Source organism: Cydia splendana, chromosome Z, assembly GCF_910591565.1.
Source record: "Cydia splendana chromosome Z, ilCydSple1.2, whole genome shotgun sequence".
Taxonomy (NCBI): domain Eukaryota; kingdom Metazoa; phylum Arthropoda; class Insecta; order Lepidoptera; family Tortricidae; genus Cydia; species Cydia splendana.
In genome coordinates this window covers 1,040,532-1,054,011 of record NC_085987.1, presented here as the reverse complement: position 1 = coordinate 1,054,011, position 13,480 = coordinate 1,040,532, and the positions used below count along the sequence as shown (strand labels likewise).

The 13,480-nt window shown below is 44.4% G+C and overlaps 2 protein-coding genes across 2 annotated transcripts in view; one reads left to right on the top strand and one right to left on the bottom strand.

The window, feature by feature from the left end:
- Positions 1-13,480, bottom strand: part of LOC134804376 (protein OPI10 homolog) — a 75,420-nt gene that overhangs the window by 19,954 nt on the left and 41,986 nt on the right. The gene's annotated exons all lie outside the window — the stretch shown is intronic.
- The window catches only part of LOC134805184 (protein crumbs), a 140,918-nt gene that overhangs the window by 100,393 nt on the left and 27,045 nt on the right, over positions 1-13,480 (top strand). The window contains exons 23-39 of the mRNA XM_063778493.1: positions 742-921; positions 1,093-1,199; positions 1,650-1,768; positions 2,389-2,631; positions 2,877-3,089; positions 3,243-3,456; positions 3,859-4,027; positions 4,383-4,524; positions 5,646-5,738; positions 6,335-6,502; positions 7,005-7,198; positions 7,994-8,098; positions 8,417-8,545; positions 8,700-8,828; positions 9,100-9,176; positions 9,459-9,598; positions 9,698-9,784. Coding sequence (XP_063634563.1) covers positions 742-921; positions 1,093-1,199; positions 1,650-1,768; positions 2,389-2,631; positions 2,877-3,089; positions 3,243-3,456; positions 3,859-4,027; positions 4,383-4,524; positions 5,646-5,738; positions 6,335-6,502; positions 7,005-7,198; positions 7,994-8,098; positions 8,417-8,545; positions 8,700-8,828; positions 9,100-9,176; positions 9,459-9,598; positions 9,698-9,784 — 2,509 coding nt within the window. The remainder of the gene's footprint in view (positions 1-741; positions 922-1,092; positions 1,200-1,649; positions 1,769-2,388; positions 2,632-2,876; positions 3,090-3,242; positions 3,457-3,858; positions 4,028-4,382; positions 4,525-5,645; positions 5,739-6,334; positions 6,503-7,004; positions 7,199-7,993; positions 8,099-8,416; positions 8,546-8,699; positions 8,829-9,099; positions 9,177-9,458; positions 9,599-9,697; positions 9,785-13,480) is intronic.

The window sequence follows — 13,480 nt, the reverse complement described above, 5'->3', positions numbered from 1 at the left end:
CACCTGTGGCGCTGCCTGACAAACGCTGGGGTGTCCATCAAATCTGGAGTTCGTCGGACTGTTTCTTTTCAAAAAACATTTCCTTCGCAACTTAACTAGACGGAGCCCCGCTTCGCGGGGCTCCTATTTCTGAGCGGTTTGCCCTTCGGGCATCTGAAGCTACCTAACGAACCTAACCTACCTACCTATTGATTTAGTGAGACGTCCGTGAAAACATTACACTTTGAGGAAAAAAGCGTAGGTAGGTAAGTAGGTTAGGTTCGTTAGGTAGCTTCAGATGCCCGAAGGGCAAACCGCCCAGAAATAGGAGCCCCGCTTGCGGGGCTCCGTCTATTTAAGTTGTGAAGGAAATGTTTTGGAAAAGAAACACGTGTAGTGCGGTGGGACCATGGTAAAAATAAATTAAATTGCAAACATTGTCAAACTCCGGTTACGTAGGCGACCGAAAGAACTGGTCACTCTACAATCTAAAAAAATAGTAGTACGATGCGGCTAAACGTAGGCCGCCTTATTGAAGAACGTATCGCAATGACAATCCGGCTAATCGTCGAACCGCCGCATTTCAAAACGCCCCTGTTTTTGAAAACGGCTAGCCGTAATGTAATACGGCGGATTATACGATCTGACTACGACATATACACGGAGTACACGGGTGTCATCCAATTTAGTAGTAGTCTAGGAAAAAAGTTCAATTTTGCGCTGTATTTCTGCTTTCAACTAACCATAAACTTTACATTACAGCTACGAATGCATATGCGTGTTCGGCACGACCGGGTCCCGCTGCGAGGTGAACATCGACGAGTGCGCGGCGAGCCCGTGCCGCCACGGCAAGTGCGTGGACGGCGTGGGCGGGTACTCCTGCGAGTGCCTGCCCGGGTACGAGGGCGAGCACTGCGAGGTCGACATCAACGAGTGCAACATGTGAGACACGCTCTACATTACTCTGTTGACTCGCGTATATAATCATCTTATTTTTGTGTTTATAATCTCAATCGATCCTTTTATTTGTGAACATCAAATGTCTCTAAGAGACTATTTGCATTAAATGAATACAAAAGTGTATGTTCTCTAAGTTAACGCATTATCTGGCAGATACGACCCTTGCGGCATCCACGGGCGCTGCTACGACGGCCGAGCGACCTACTACTGCGCCTGCGACCCCGGCTGGGGCGGGCGCAACTGCTCAGTCGTTCTAGAAGGTAACTATAGGGACAGATTACGTGGTCAGCATTCCCCGCGCTATACGGAATGCCCACCGCGCGGCTTGCTCCTTAGTTGTCCCTCGGCCGTGTACTTAGTAATACATGTTCTAATTAAGTATTCCTGATTATCATTTATATACTCCCAGATAGTTAATTCCTATAGTAACAGTAATAGAGAAGATAAAAACTCAAAATTATATAAATTTTTACAGAATTCTGTCAATGTTAGACAGCGAAGGATTACGAAACATGTTGTCCTTCACTGCTGCACATAGTCACAGGGATCAGATACTAGCATTTTCATCAACAAATTTAGATAATGTCTATCTCTTTTATTCACAAATTTTCGATATCTACACATACGTTTTGTGCGCGAGAAAATAAGCGTCGCCTTATTCGATTCATTGTATATACTTTTCCGTTAATCTACTCTCTGTTTCCGCGCAGGTTGCCGCCAACAACCATGCCGTAACAATGGAACCTGCCTACCGTGGCTGCGACACGAAACTGAACATCGGTTCAACTGCAGCTGCACCCCGGGCCATCACGGACGCACTTGCGAGAAGGTACTGTGGTGCTGTACCTAACTATACAAGCTGGAGATCGTGGGGTGGATCCTGTTGACAGCCTGCAATGGTACTTGCTTGCTATGGCTGTTTTGTTTAAGGAATGGAAGAGACAGATCGAAAGAGAAAGAGAGGAACAGATAGATATACTTAAGTAGCGGTGTGATTACCTATATTCTGACTTCCATCATCCAGTAGGATTTGGTCTCTGTTTGACGCCGTACTCTGCGCCGCATTCTACCGATCGGAAGACATAATTTATTTGAAACTATGACTGAAAAGCGAGGCGTAGACTTGCAAGCACGTTCATGCAATTTACATTGCCGACTACAAAGGTAAACTGCATTCAAAAGTTTGATCAGATACCCCAATGTAATGAAAATTGCGTGCAAGTTCTTGCTAGTCTAAACCTCGCTTAACGTAATTTCTGTACGCAGCGTCCGCAATCAACCGGAGATAATCCCTTATTATTTTTTAAATAAAAGAAGAACAAGACTCATAATGATACGACAGAACTTCCCAAATATTTTAGAAAAAATAGCTCTTTAAATAAGTAATAGGTACTAATTGCTCCAATGAAATTGGTATAATAAGTTTGTATTAATCCCTCTTTTTTTTAGATCACAACTATGTCCCTGGAAAAGCGTAGCTACGCCGAAATCAACACGACCCGCGAGGAAGGCTACGATATCTCCTTCCGCTTCAAGACCACTCTGGGCAACGGCCTGCTGGCCATGGGGCGGGGCCTCACCTACTTCTTCCTCGAGCTGTCCAACGGCAGGCTTAACCTGCACTCGTCGCTACTCAACAAGTGGGAGGGGGTGTTTATAGGCTCCAATCTGAACGACAGCAACTGGCAGAAGGTTGGTGTTTACAGCTTATATCTGATCCATATTATCTTTCTAAATCATAGTGTACACCTTAGAAAAGATATACAGAAATAAACACATCTGAGGAACCTTCAAGACAACTTTAGGCAACGGTCTCCTTGCCACTTCAAGACCACTTTAGCAGACGGTCTCAAAATAGTACACGTGGTCAATTTATCCATCTAGAAAGTGTTCTCATATTCTATTCAATCCATAATTCTAAACCTAATCCCTTACAGGTGTTCGTCACAATCAACTCCTCGCACCTGGTGCTCGCCGCCAACGAGGAGCAGACCATCTACCCCATCAGCCAGAACGAAGCCTACAACTCCTCAGTGACATCCTTCCCGACCACCCGTCTCGGTACCGCCGGCTCATCGTACGCCACCGTGACGCACGGACCGAACTTCTTCGTGGGGTGCTTCCAGGACGTGGTCGTGAACAACCAATGGGTGAGCTGCCATAACACAAGGAATAAAATTAAAATTTATATATGAAAATTTTGTCATCTACTTACAACGTTGGCGAATCTCGCGGCGTTGTATGGCGGCGGACAGTTTTCTTTATTTATTAGACACTGGTTCTAACTTCCTTCTTTCACCCAGGTGCTCCCAGAAGACTCGAACGCCACCGCCCCGGACCCGGAGCTTGAGGAGGCGGACACGGTGGTGCGCGCGCAGCTGCACGGCGTGCTGGCCTCGTGCCCGCGCAAGGAGCAGTGCTCGCCCAACCCGTGCCGCTCGGGCGCCTGCGAGGACGCCTGGAGCTCGTTCGTGTGCACGTGCCCAAGGCCACACCTCGGCGACACGTGCCAATACAGTGAGTGTATCGGACTCTTAGGCTTAGAATAGAACGCACTGCGATTAATCTCTTGCGGTTTCAGAACCGCAAAAAGTGTAACGTGCGGCATGCCTCATAAAGCGCACGCACTTGCTAGACTGAAACCGCAACAAATTAGACTGTAACCGCAAGAAGATAGACTGAAACCGCAAGAAAATAATCACAGTGCGTTCTAATCCTTAAGCCGGTTCAAGAACTTGCAAGCAATATTCGATACATTGCTAACTACAGAGTACAATGAATTCAGTCGACCAAATACCGCAATGTAACGGAATGTTGCTTTACCCTTCCCTTCAGCTTTCAGACCCCAAGACTCAAGGGTGAGATAGTGTACCTACCTGGCTACATTAAAAAAAACTAAAGCGTTTCTTTTTTTTTTAGACTACACCGCCGCAACTTTCGGCCAGGAATCCGCGACGCCCCATTCAGTGGTGACAGTGGCGGTGCGCGAGAGCGCTCGCCGAGCGGTCCACGCCGCGCTCGACATATCCATGTTCATACGGACCCGCAAACCCACCGGACAGATATTCTACCTGGGCTCCATGCCGAGGTATGTTAAGCCTTTATAAGAACATTTTAAACTTTGTTTCAAAGTGATAGGGTTCAATATTGCATAATTTCTGACACCCTCATGCCCGTTCTAGGGTTACATTATTCTGTACATTTAGTGACAGTGGGGATGAGTACCACATACGCTGGCCGCAACATATCCATGTTCGTACGAGGCGGGAGCGAGATGTCGCATCGCGGCGTCTCAGTCGCAGCTTGCCTCTGTCGCTTACCGTCAAAACAGTACTCTAGTATTGGTTAGGGCATTATAAAATGCACAAATATGAATAGAAGATATTATTTACTTCACTTATCGAGCAACTTTGTCATATCTAATGATGATAATAATGACAAAGGTACGGCCAAACGGAGGAGACGCTGGTTGGCGCGTCGCTGAAGGGCGGCGAGCTGCTGGTGCACCTGCGGTTCAACCAGACCCCGGAGGACTACACGGTGGGGGGCACCAGGCTCGACAACGGGAACCTACACCTTATACAGGTATGTGGTACACTCGCCAGCTGGTCGGCGCGTCGCTGAAGGGCGGCGAGCTGCTGGTGCACCTGCGGTTCAACCAGACCCCGGAGGACTACACGGTGGGGGGCACCAGGCTCGACAACGGGAACCTACACCTTATACAGGTAATTATGTGGTACACTCGCCAGCTGGTCGGCGCGTCGCTGAAGGGCGGCGAGCTACTGGTGCACCTGCGGTTCAACCAGACCCCGGAGGACTACACGGTGGGGGGCACCAGGCTCGACAACGGGAACCTACACCTTATACAGGTAATTATGTGGTACACTCGCCAGCTGGTCGGCGCGTCGCTGAAGGGCGGCGAGCTGCTGGTGCACCTGCGGTTCAACCAGACCCCGGAGGACTACACGGTGGGGGGCACCAGGCTCGACAACGGGAACCTACACCTTATACAGGTATGTGGTACACTCGCCAGCTGGTCGGCGCGTCGCTGAAGGGCGGCGAGCTGCTGGTGCACCTGCGGTTCAACCAGACCCCGGAGGACTACACGGTGGGGGGCACCAGGCTCGACAACGGGAACCTACACCTTATACAGGTATGTGCATGGCCTGCCATCAGATATATCGGGGCGGCCGAGGTGCTCAATAATATCTGAACACCCATCCTAGCGCCTTGACAATATTTGTAAGCCAGTTCATATATTTTTGAGCGCCTTGGCCGCTGAGATGTATCTGATGGCGACTCGCTGAAGTTAAACTATTGGCTATGTGCGGAGTTGGTGGTGGGGGAATTACAAGCGAGGCCAACGCACGATGTGGTGAGAATATGAACTTTCGTTGGACGACATTTTCATACTATGTATTTAGCAGCTGTCAACTGTAAAGTAAGCAATATGATATGTCCCACACCCACCAGGGCGGCGCCACAGTTATGCAAAATAGTGCTGCCCTCAAGCCCATTAGCGGTATCTCAGAAACTAATAATTTTAAAAATCGAATTTTAAGATAAACAATTTAACAGGCCAGGAAAGGAAAAGGAAACAAAATGTGTATAATATACCCGTTACATCTTACGACAAACTAAGTCTTTTAACCAATTAGAACTGTAAAGTATATATATATATATCTAAATGTTGGTTTACTTCGCAGGTTGTGAGAAACTCAACGTTGGTGCAAGTGAAACTGAACGGGACGGAATACTTCAGGAAATCCATTTCGGCGGCGAAACAACTGGATGCTCAGGTAATAGTCGATGATTTATAGTCCAAACACCTGTGGATTCATGTTATTCTCTCACTTTTACTGAGGTGTAGACGTGAGCGGGATGGCTGCGCGTAAAAAAAATTATTTCGCGAACAATAACTTTTTTTCTACTTTTTCCTTATAAGAAGTACCTATAAGAACACGATACCGAATATACCCTTAAATGTCTATGCCCGAAATTGCCCTGTATTTTTAGCTTTTGTGCAAAAAATAACATATTAGGCATTCTGGGACATTATCCCGTTTTGAGACATAGACATTTTGAATGGTTTAAAGTTTAAACCATTCAAATTTCCTATTAATATCTCATATCCGTTTAAACTTTAAACGAAATTAAAGTAAAATGTAACCAAAACACGTTTTTATCTAAGAGTGGTATTCCACCTGTCCGATGTCTTTGTCCATGTGTATTTGCGTCTCATATTTTGCTTAGTGAGAGGGTGAGACGCAAGACATTGCTGCACATTGGATCAAAAAAATTAACAGGTGGAATACCAACCTAAGGTGCACTGTGCCTCTTGTGTCATGAAGTTTGTAGTCAGTGTGTCATGTTTGAACATGTATTGTACCCACAGGTGCTGTACCTAGGCGGGCCGCCCACGCCGCCGCCCGCGGCGAGCACTCCCGCGCCCTCCTCCCCCGCGCCCACCCCCGCAGCCCCCGCCGACCCGCTCCCCGCGCCGGTCACCCCGAGGGTGCCCACCGACGCGGACTACTTTAAAGGTGTCATACAAGATGTCCAGGTCAGTTCAAATCTAATAAAAATTGTTGCCAATTTCTTGAAAGTGAAAGTCTTTATTCTTCATTTTAGGCATATTACAATGCATTTATACCTAATTGTCGAAAACTACCACCGGTTCTAACTCTACACCACATCCTCGAAAAGATACTGTAGTAAGAAATTCGGTGGGACGCATTAAAAAAATACCTGCATTATATATTATACATATTATAATTACGTAGTTCTTCTAGAAAACATCCGAAGTTATATGGAAGAATTACAGTTTGTTGTTATAATAAGAATATTTTTAGTTACTCACTTAATACTAGAGGCTCTGGGAGCTGTAGACCACGCGAATGCCCATTATTCTGCCACTACCAGAAAAAACGATATACCTATATAATTTTCGAACCTGCTCACCGAGTTTCATGATAATCAGTTAAAAAATGCCACTTGTAAAGTAGAACTATAGGGGTTTGTCGATCAAATAAAACCGTGTGATCTAAATAAACGAACCCCCCCAGATCTCGAACGGCGTGAACGTGACGATAGTGGAGTTCTTCCCGCTGCGCGTGTCCGGGCTCCGGCTGCCGCTCTCCTTCGGCGACGTGACGCTCGACCCGGCCGGCGTGCTGCCCGGCGAGGTCTCCGACGACGCCTGCGCCTCCAGCCCGTGCCTGCACAACGCCACCTGCAGCGTCACCTGGAACGACTACACGTAACACAGAGACAGATCTACATATATATATACCGCCCGACCTCACGCATACGTAGTAGCTAGAAAGTAAAACTATCACCTGTATGTGATACTTGTTGCACTTTTGCGTTGTTTGTTTCAAAATGTTGTCTCTTTTTAGGGTTCCGTACCCAAAGGGTAAAACGGGACCCTATTACTAAGACTTCGCTGTCCGTCCGTCCGTCCGTCCGTCCGTCCGTCCGTCCGTCCGTCCGTCCGTCCGTCCGTCCGTCCGTCCGTCCGTACGTCCGTCCGTCCGTCTGTCACCAGGCTGTATCTCACGAACCGTGATAGCTAGACAGTTGAAATTTTCACAGATGATGTATTTCTGTTGCCGCTATAACAACAAATACTAAAAACAGAATAAAATAAAGATTTAAATGGGGCTCCCATACAACAAACGTGATTTTTGACCAAAGTTAAGCAACGTCGGGAGTGGTCAGTATTTGGATGGGTGACCGTTTTTTTTTTTTGCTTTTTTTTTGTTTTTTTTTTGCATTATGGTACGGAACCCTTCGTGCGCGAGTCCGACTCGCACTTGCCCGGTTTTTTTTTTTGTTAATTTGTGCAAATTTAGTTTCTCGGTGTATTGATGTCCACTGTAATGCCGTGCAAATAAATAGATGTCAGTAAATAAGTAAAAGTGGCGGAAGAAAGGGGAGGCCTTTGCCCAGCAGTGGGACACAAACTAGGCTAAAGAAAAAAAAAAACAAGTAAAAATATATGTACATTTGTAATCGCCAGTTTCACTAGTTGCTAGTAATCATCTCATTGTAGGTGCTCGTGCCCTCGGGGCTACAAGGGCAAGCAGTGCGCCGAGGTGGAGTTCTGCCAGCTGCAGGCTTGCCCGGTCAACTCGCACTGCCGGAACCTCGACGGGGGGTGAGTACTGTACCAGTTACTGGCCAACGCCAATCACGCGGCTACAGCGCAATATCAACCTTCATGCATTCCGACAAGGTTCACGATGACGTGCGCCGCACTATCATACCGCAGCAATATTGTTTTCAGCTTTTACTTTAGCTAGGTAGGTAGGTAACTTATTAGGGTAGAGTTAGACCAAGACAAGTCTGCACCGATTTTGATAGCACATGCAGTGCAAGTGTTATTGTAAACTTCTCTGACATTATGACGTATCAATACCACTTGCACTGTAAACATATTTGTGTACGAATTATTTATTTAGTGTTATATTTACAGCTACGAATGTATATCTAACGCGACGTTCGACGGCGTGAACACGACTCTGGGCTACCGTCTGCGGCGGCCGCGCTCGCTGGAAGGCTACTCCGACGTCCAGCCGCCCACCTCCATCACCATAACATACAGGTATACCAACTATTCTATACTAGTAGACATGACTTTCCATTTGAGTACTGGTATGGCCAAAATGTTTAAATTTGTAATACGTAATGATATTATAAATAAATGAGTATGAGTACTGTTACGGTGTGTTGTGGTAACTGCAACCTTTTATCCCCAGGACGAAACTCGGCGGCACCCTCTTCAGAGCGGAGAGCGTCACCGGCCCAGACTCCTGGTTCACCGTCGGCGTGTACAAGGAGCAGGCGTCTCTGGAGTGGCGGCTCGGCGGGGCCTGGCCGGAGAAGAGGTCTGTACTAATGAGTGTTTAGTTTTTGAACTGAGGGGCTGTCCATAAATTACGTCATCGATTTTTGACGATTTTTGACCCCCCCCCCCCCCCCTATAATCATCCAAAAATCATGCTTCAAATGACCCCATTTCCTCCTACTTCATGCTACCGTCATCCGATGTCCAGACCCCCCCCCCCTAATTTGAAATGACGTAATTTATGAATAGCCCCTGAGCTCCTGAGGTCAAGTTAATAGAACCTAACAACCCAACTATTATGTTTGAAACAGGTCCATACGGCGCTCCCTGCAGACGCACTCGCAGTGGAGCGTCCTCAAGATTGCTGTAGCAAGAGATATGCTCACCGGTATGTACTTTATCTTATTCTTTCCATGTAAAGTCCAATGTACATATTTATATGCAGAGGTGCTAAGCTAATACCTGTGCTGACTGTACATTGTAACGAACTCTTCGAAGGCCTCAAAAATATCTGACACGATCTTACAGCTAAACGAGGTGGCGCTGTGGCGACCACAAAACATACGGCGCAGTACTGTGCCAGCTGTTTCGGCTGACAAACTAGGGAGCACGCCCCAACTCCATTCAAACCCAACCGAACACAATTCAAATTTGTTTTTTCTCCGTTTAGCGGCCTTTGTAGACTCCACCGGGCACGATGAGATCACCACGACGTCGCCGATAGACCAGGCGGCCTGGCAGCTGTTGCTGACCGACGGACGGATCTACCTCGGCGGGTCGGCGCCGCAGGAACACACACTGCAGCCCGCGGTAGTTATTATACTATACATACTTAACTTAATCAAAAAAATAAGATTTTGTCACATAAAAATAACTTGTCAGACATTAACAGTGTAGTTATATCCTCAGGTCGAAACGTCGACGGAACAAAACGTGTTCGAGTACACGGAGGGAGACGGGTTCACAACGGACAACGACGCCGGCAAATACTTTAAGGTACTACTTGTTATACACGGACATAACTGCACAGAGGGGATTTAGATAAGCTTTTTACCTACACGTATACTTACATGTAAAGCCTGACAAAATTATATTTGGCTCTGCGATAGTGGGGCTACAAGCAGCTTGCATATGGCCTTTGATATGTCAATAATGTGCGTAACGCCATGTATAGTCAAATAAAATGTCAGTACCGGTCATGTCAACATTCAACAATTTCAAAACATTGTTTATTTTATGGGATTACTACGCACTCCTTCGAAGTAAACGTTTTATTGTATACAATCTTATTTGCATTTTTTGTAAAAATCGTTTATAATAGGGGGTATTACTGCAATGTCCTGCCGCCGGAGTGCAGCACTAAGCTAGCTAGTAAGGCAGTAACTTATACATACTGTGCCTTAAACTGATTTTTGACAAGTTTTCACAGACAATAAAATATGACATTGATACATCAAGGCGGTTTGTTAACAAGGGCCTACCGGGAAACGCGAAAATCGAAATTTAGTTATCTGCCTCTTTACCGCTCGAATATGCAAGAGTGATGGAGAGGTTAGATAACGACATTTCGATTTTTTTGTTTCGCAGTAGACCCCCAGATTGTGATGGATTTGACTTGACTTGACTTTGAGATTGGACTTTCAAGTTTTAACATCTGTTGTCAAAGAGTCTCATTGCCAGTAAAATAAATTAGTACCACTGAAAATCCGCAACATAGTTAAGGCTCAACTTTAAAACCTTATCATAATCATCATATAAAATACGTATCGTATAAAATACTGTTTAATACGCATAAAAATAAGATAAAAACTATTTAATTGTTACCCCAGCCTCGCCATTACTGGAATGGGACAATCTTTAAGGTATGACGCGTTTCAGTGGCCCATAGTTGCTTATTTGTTCAATAAATAGAGTAAGACAAACTTTGCATAGACCAAAGAGAATAGATTAGAGGGGTCCTGTCATAGTAAATTTTGTAGTCACAGTAAATTTACTGCCATCTATCGACACACGACTAAAACTCAAAATGAAAACGTATAAAATTAATAAAATTATCAAAAAAATGTATATATATGGATAAATGATTTTATTATTTTTATATCATTTTGACCCATGTTCATTCACTGATATCTATGTGTTAAAATTGTTAAATATGAAACGGTGTCGTCACGCCATCTAGCCGAGAATAGGCTAAAGGTGTGTGCGCCATCTATCCGAGAATGACTTTTTCTTGATTTCCGAGGCACGTTTTTTCCTTAGACTTTATCTTATACGAAGTTACATATGTCTTTGGCATAGACTAAATATTGAATTTCGACGTGTGTACACAGGAATAAAACAGTTTATAATCAAGTTGATTGTTGTGTATGTGACTGCTACATAATGAAAGGCACAATACGAGTGTTGGTTTATAAAACGAGCCGGAAGCGAGTTTCATAAAAACATCACACGAGTGTGTACGGTTCCATCCACTGCTTTATCTATACACATATTATATTAAAAGCTCTTTATGATGTGTTCAGAAACCGCATGTTACGACTGTCATTGCGCTGGTCGATGCGGTGTTTGAACGCATCATAGAGTTTATAATACATATGTGTGTAGATAAAAAGATTTCTTTGTCACTGTATACAGTATAGCCACTATTGGGACGGAAAAAGTTTCAAGGTATGACTGCATGTATCGGTGTTCGTACTCCGTGGTCGCTATCTGTTTAGGAAGTTTTTTTTTATTTTAATTAACCAAAAAAAGTAGGTACCTATAGCCTGGCCAGACATTGCGAGGAAGGTGCCGGCCTCCAATAATTGATACCTTCAATCTTATTTAAACGCAGTACCCTGGTGACTTTTACAAAAATGGCCCGGGCCATGATTGAGTAATTCATCAAAAATATATATTTTGTATTTTTGGAGTGATAACTTCTTTAGCGGCGCTGAGCACTTTTTGAGGTGGGGAAAAAATGATAAACTCGAGTCGAGACAGCGTAAGGCGTAACGCGTAACCCTCTCTTTCGCGAAAATGTATGCCTGAGCCTGCTGTTTCGTTTTTATTCACCAAAGAACTTTAGTCATATAACGTATCATAATCAGGTCAATTATTTAAAACTAGACTTTTTAATTAAGCAATAAAGCTCAATGTTCTAATCTTGTACGGGCTGAAATACGAGGACCTCACAGTTACATTCTAACTATATAGCACTCAAATATAATTCAATAAAGCTACATCTTGATGAAATCGCTAATAAAAGTGAACTCTAGTACTGGTGAATAAAACTCAAAATATCATGACCAAATATATTTAGATGCGAGGTCTGCAAGGTAACTTTACAATTTCTATTCGAATTTTAAACAATTAACGCTACAAATTTGAATTTCGAATTTTAAACAAGCTCACTGACCAGCAATTTCGGAACTAAAGTTTATTTAGGATGGGTCAATTATACATAGTGCTGCAGACATTTTGGACTAGTCATAGAGTTTTCACTTCTGTCGGCACTCCCGGAGTGCAACCCGTTGTTTTTTTTATTGTATGTGTAGTGAAGTACTTTATACGAGTATGAGTTCTGTGTCAACTCAAATTCATGATAACATCGACGCAACCGCCGCCAGAGTGTTGCCACCGTAGTGCACACAATAATTTTTACCTGAAGGAAGTTTCACATCATCCTATGTCTGGTTTGACGTCATCGGCAATAAATGTTCGAGCCATGACGCTCTTGTGTGTATAATAGTACATTACTACAGAGGCCGGGACAAAAGGGGTTGCCGGCCGAAGACATATAGATAGGTCTGAGGCGGGCAAGCCCATATTTCCCGCCGAGGTAATGTATAGTGCTTTTCTCAAACATGCAATGAAATAATAATAAAAATGGATGATGATAATTGTTTCATGTCCTAATGTGATAGGTTGTTCAGTTCGTGGGATTCCTATGGGGAACGATAATTATTATTTTTGCGCTACGACGCACGGTTTAGGAGATACAGCCCTATAAATATTTTTCCTTCTTTTTTTTCTTTTTTTGTGTTTTTTAAATAAGACTTAGGGGTTTCTTACAGAGGAACGAAAATTTTATTATTTTTGCGCTACGACGCACGGTTTAGGAGATACAGCCCTATAAATATTTTTCTTTCTTTTTTTTCTTTTTTATTTCTTTTTTTGTGTTTTTTAAATATTACTTAGAGGTTTCATAAAGGGGAACGAAAATTTCATTATTTTTGCGCTACGACATACGGTTTAGGAGATACAGCCCTATAAAGATGAAAAAAAAAGAAATCGTACCATAAACCAAATACTGCCTATATTTTTTTTAAAGTGGTAACACACCATCGCACCGCACCGCGACCCTGGAGCGTCGCACCGACGCTCCCGACGCTCCAGAGTGAGAAAGAGAAACAGATATCTCTTTCTCGCTCTCACCCATGGGTGCGACGCTCCGAGGCCGCGGCGCGGTGCGACAGTGTGTTACCACTTTAATGGCTGAATGCCACGATGGTGTTTCACAAATATCTGTGAAATGGAAATTAAAAAAGAGGACTTTGCCGGCCTAGGCCTGCAAGATTTGTATGAAATTCCATTAACGACCTCTTGTCCTGGCCGCACCTGAAACGTCATACTTCGCAGCCTATTATAAGGAACATAACATCAATATTTCATTGCATGTTTGAGAAAATGAAATGACAGTATAAGTTTCTA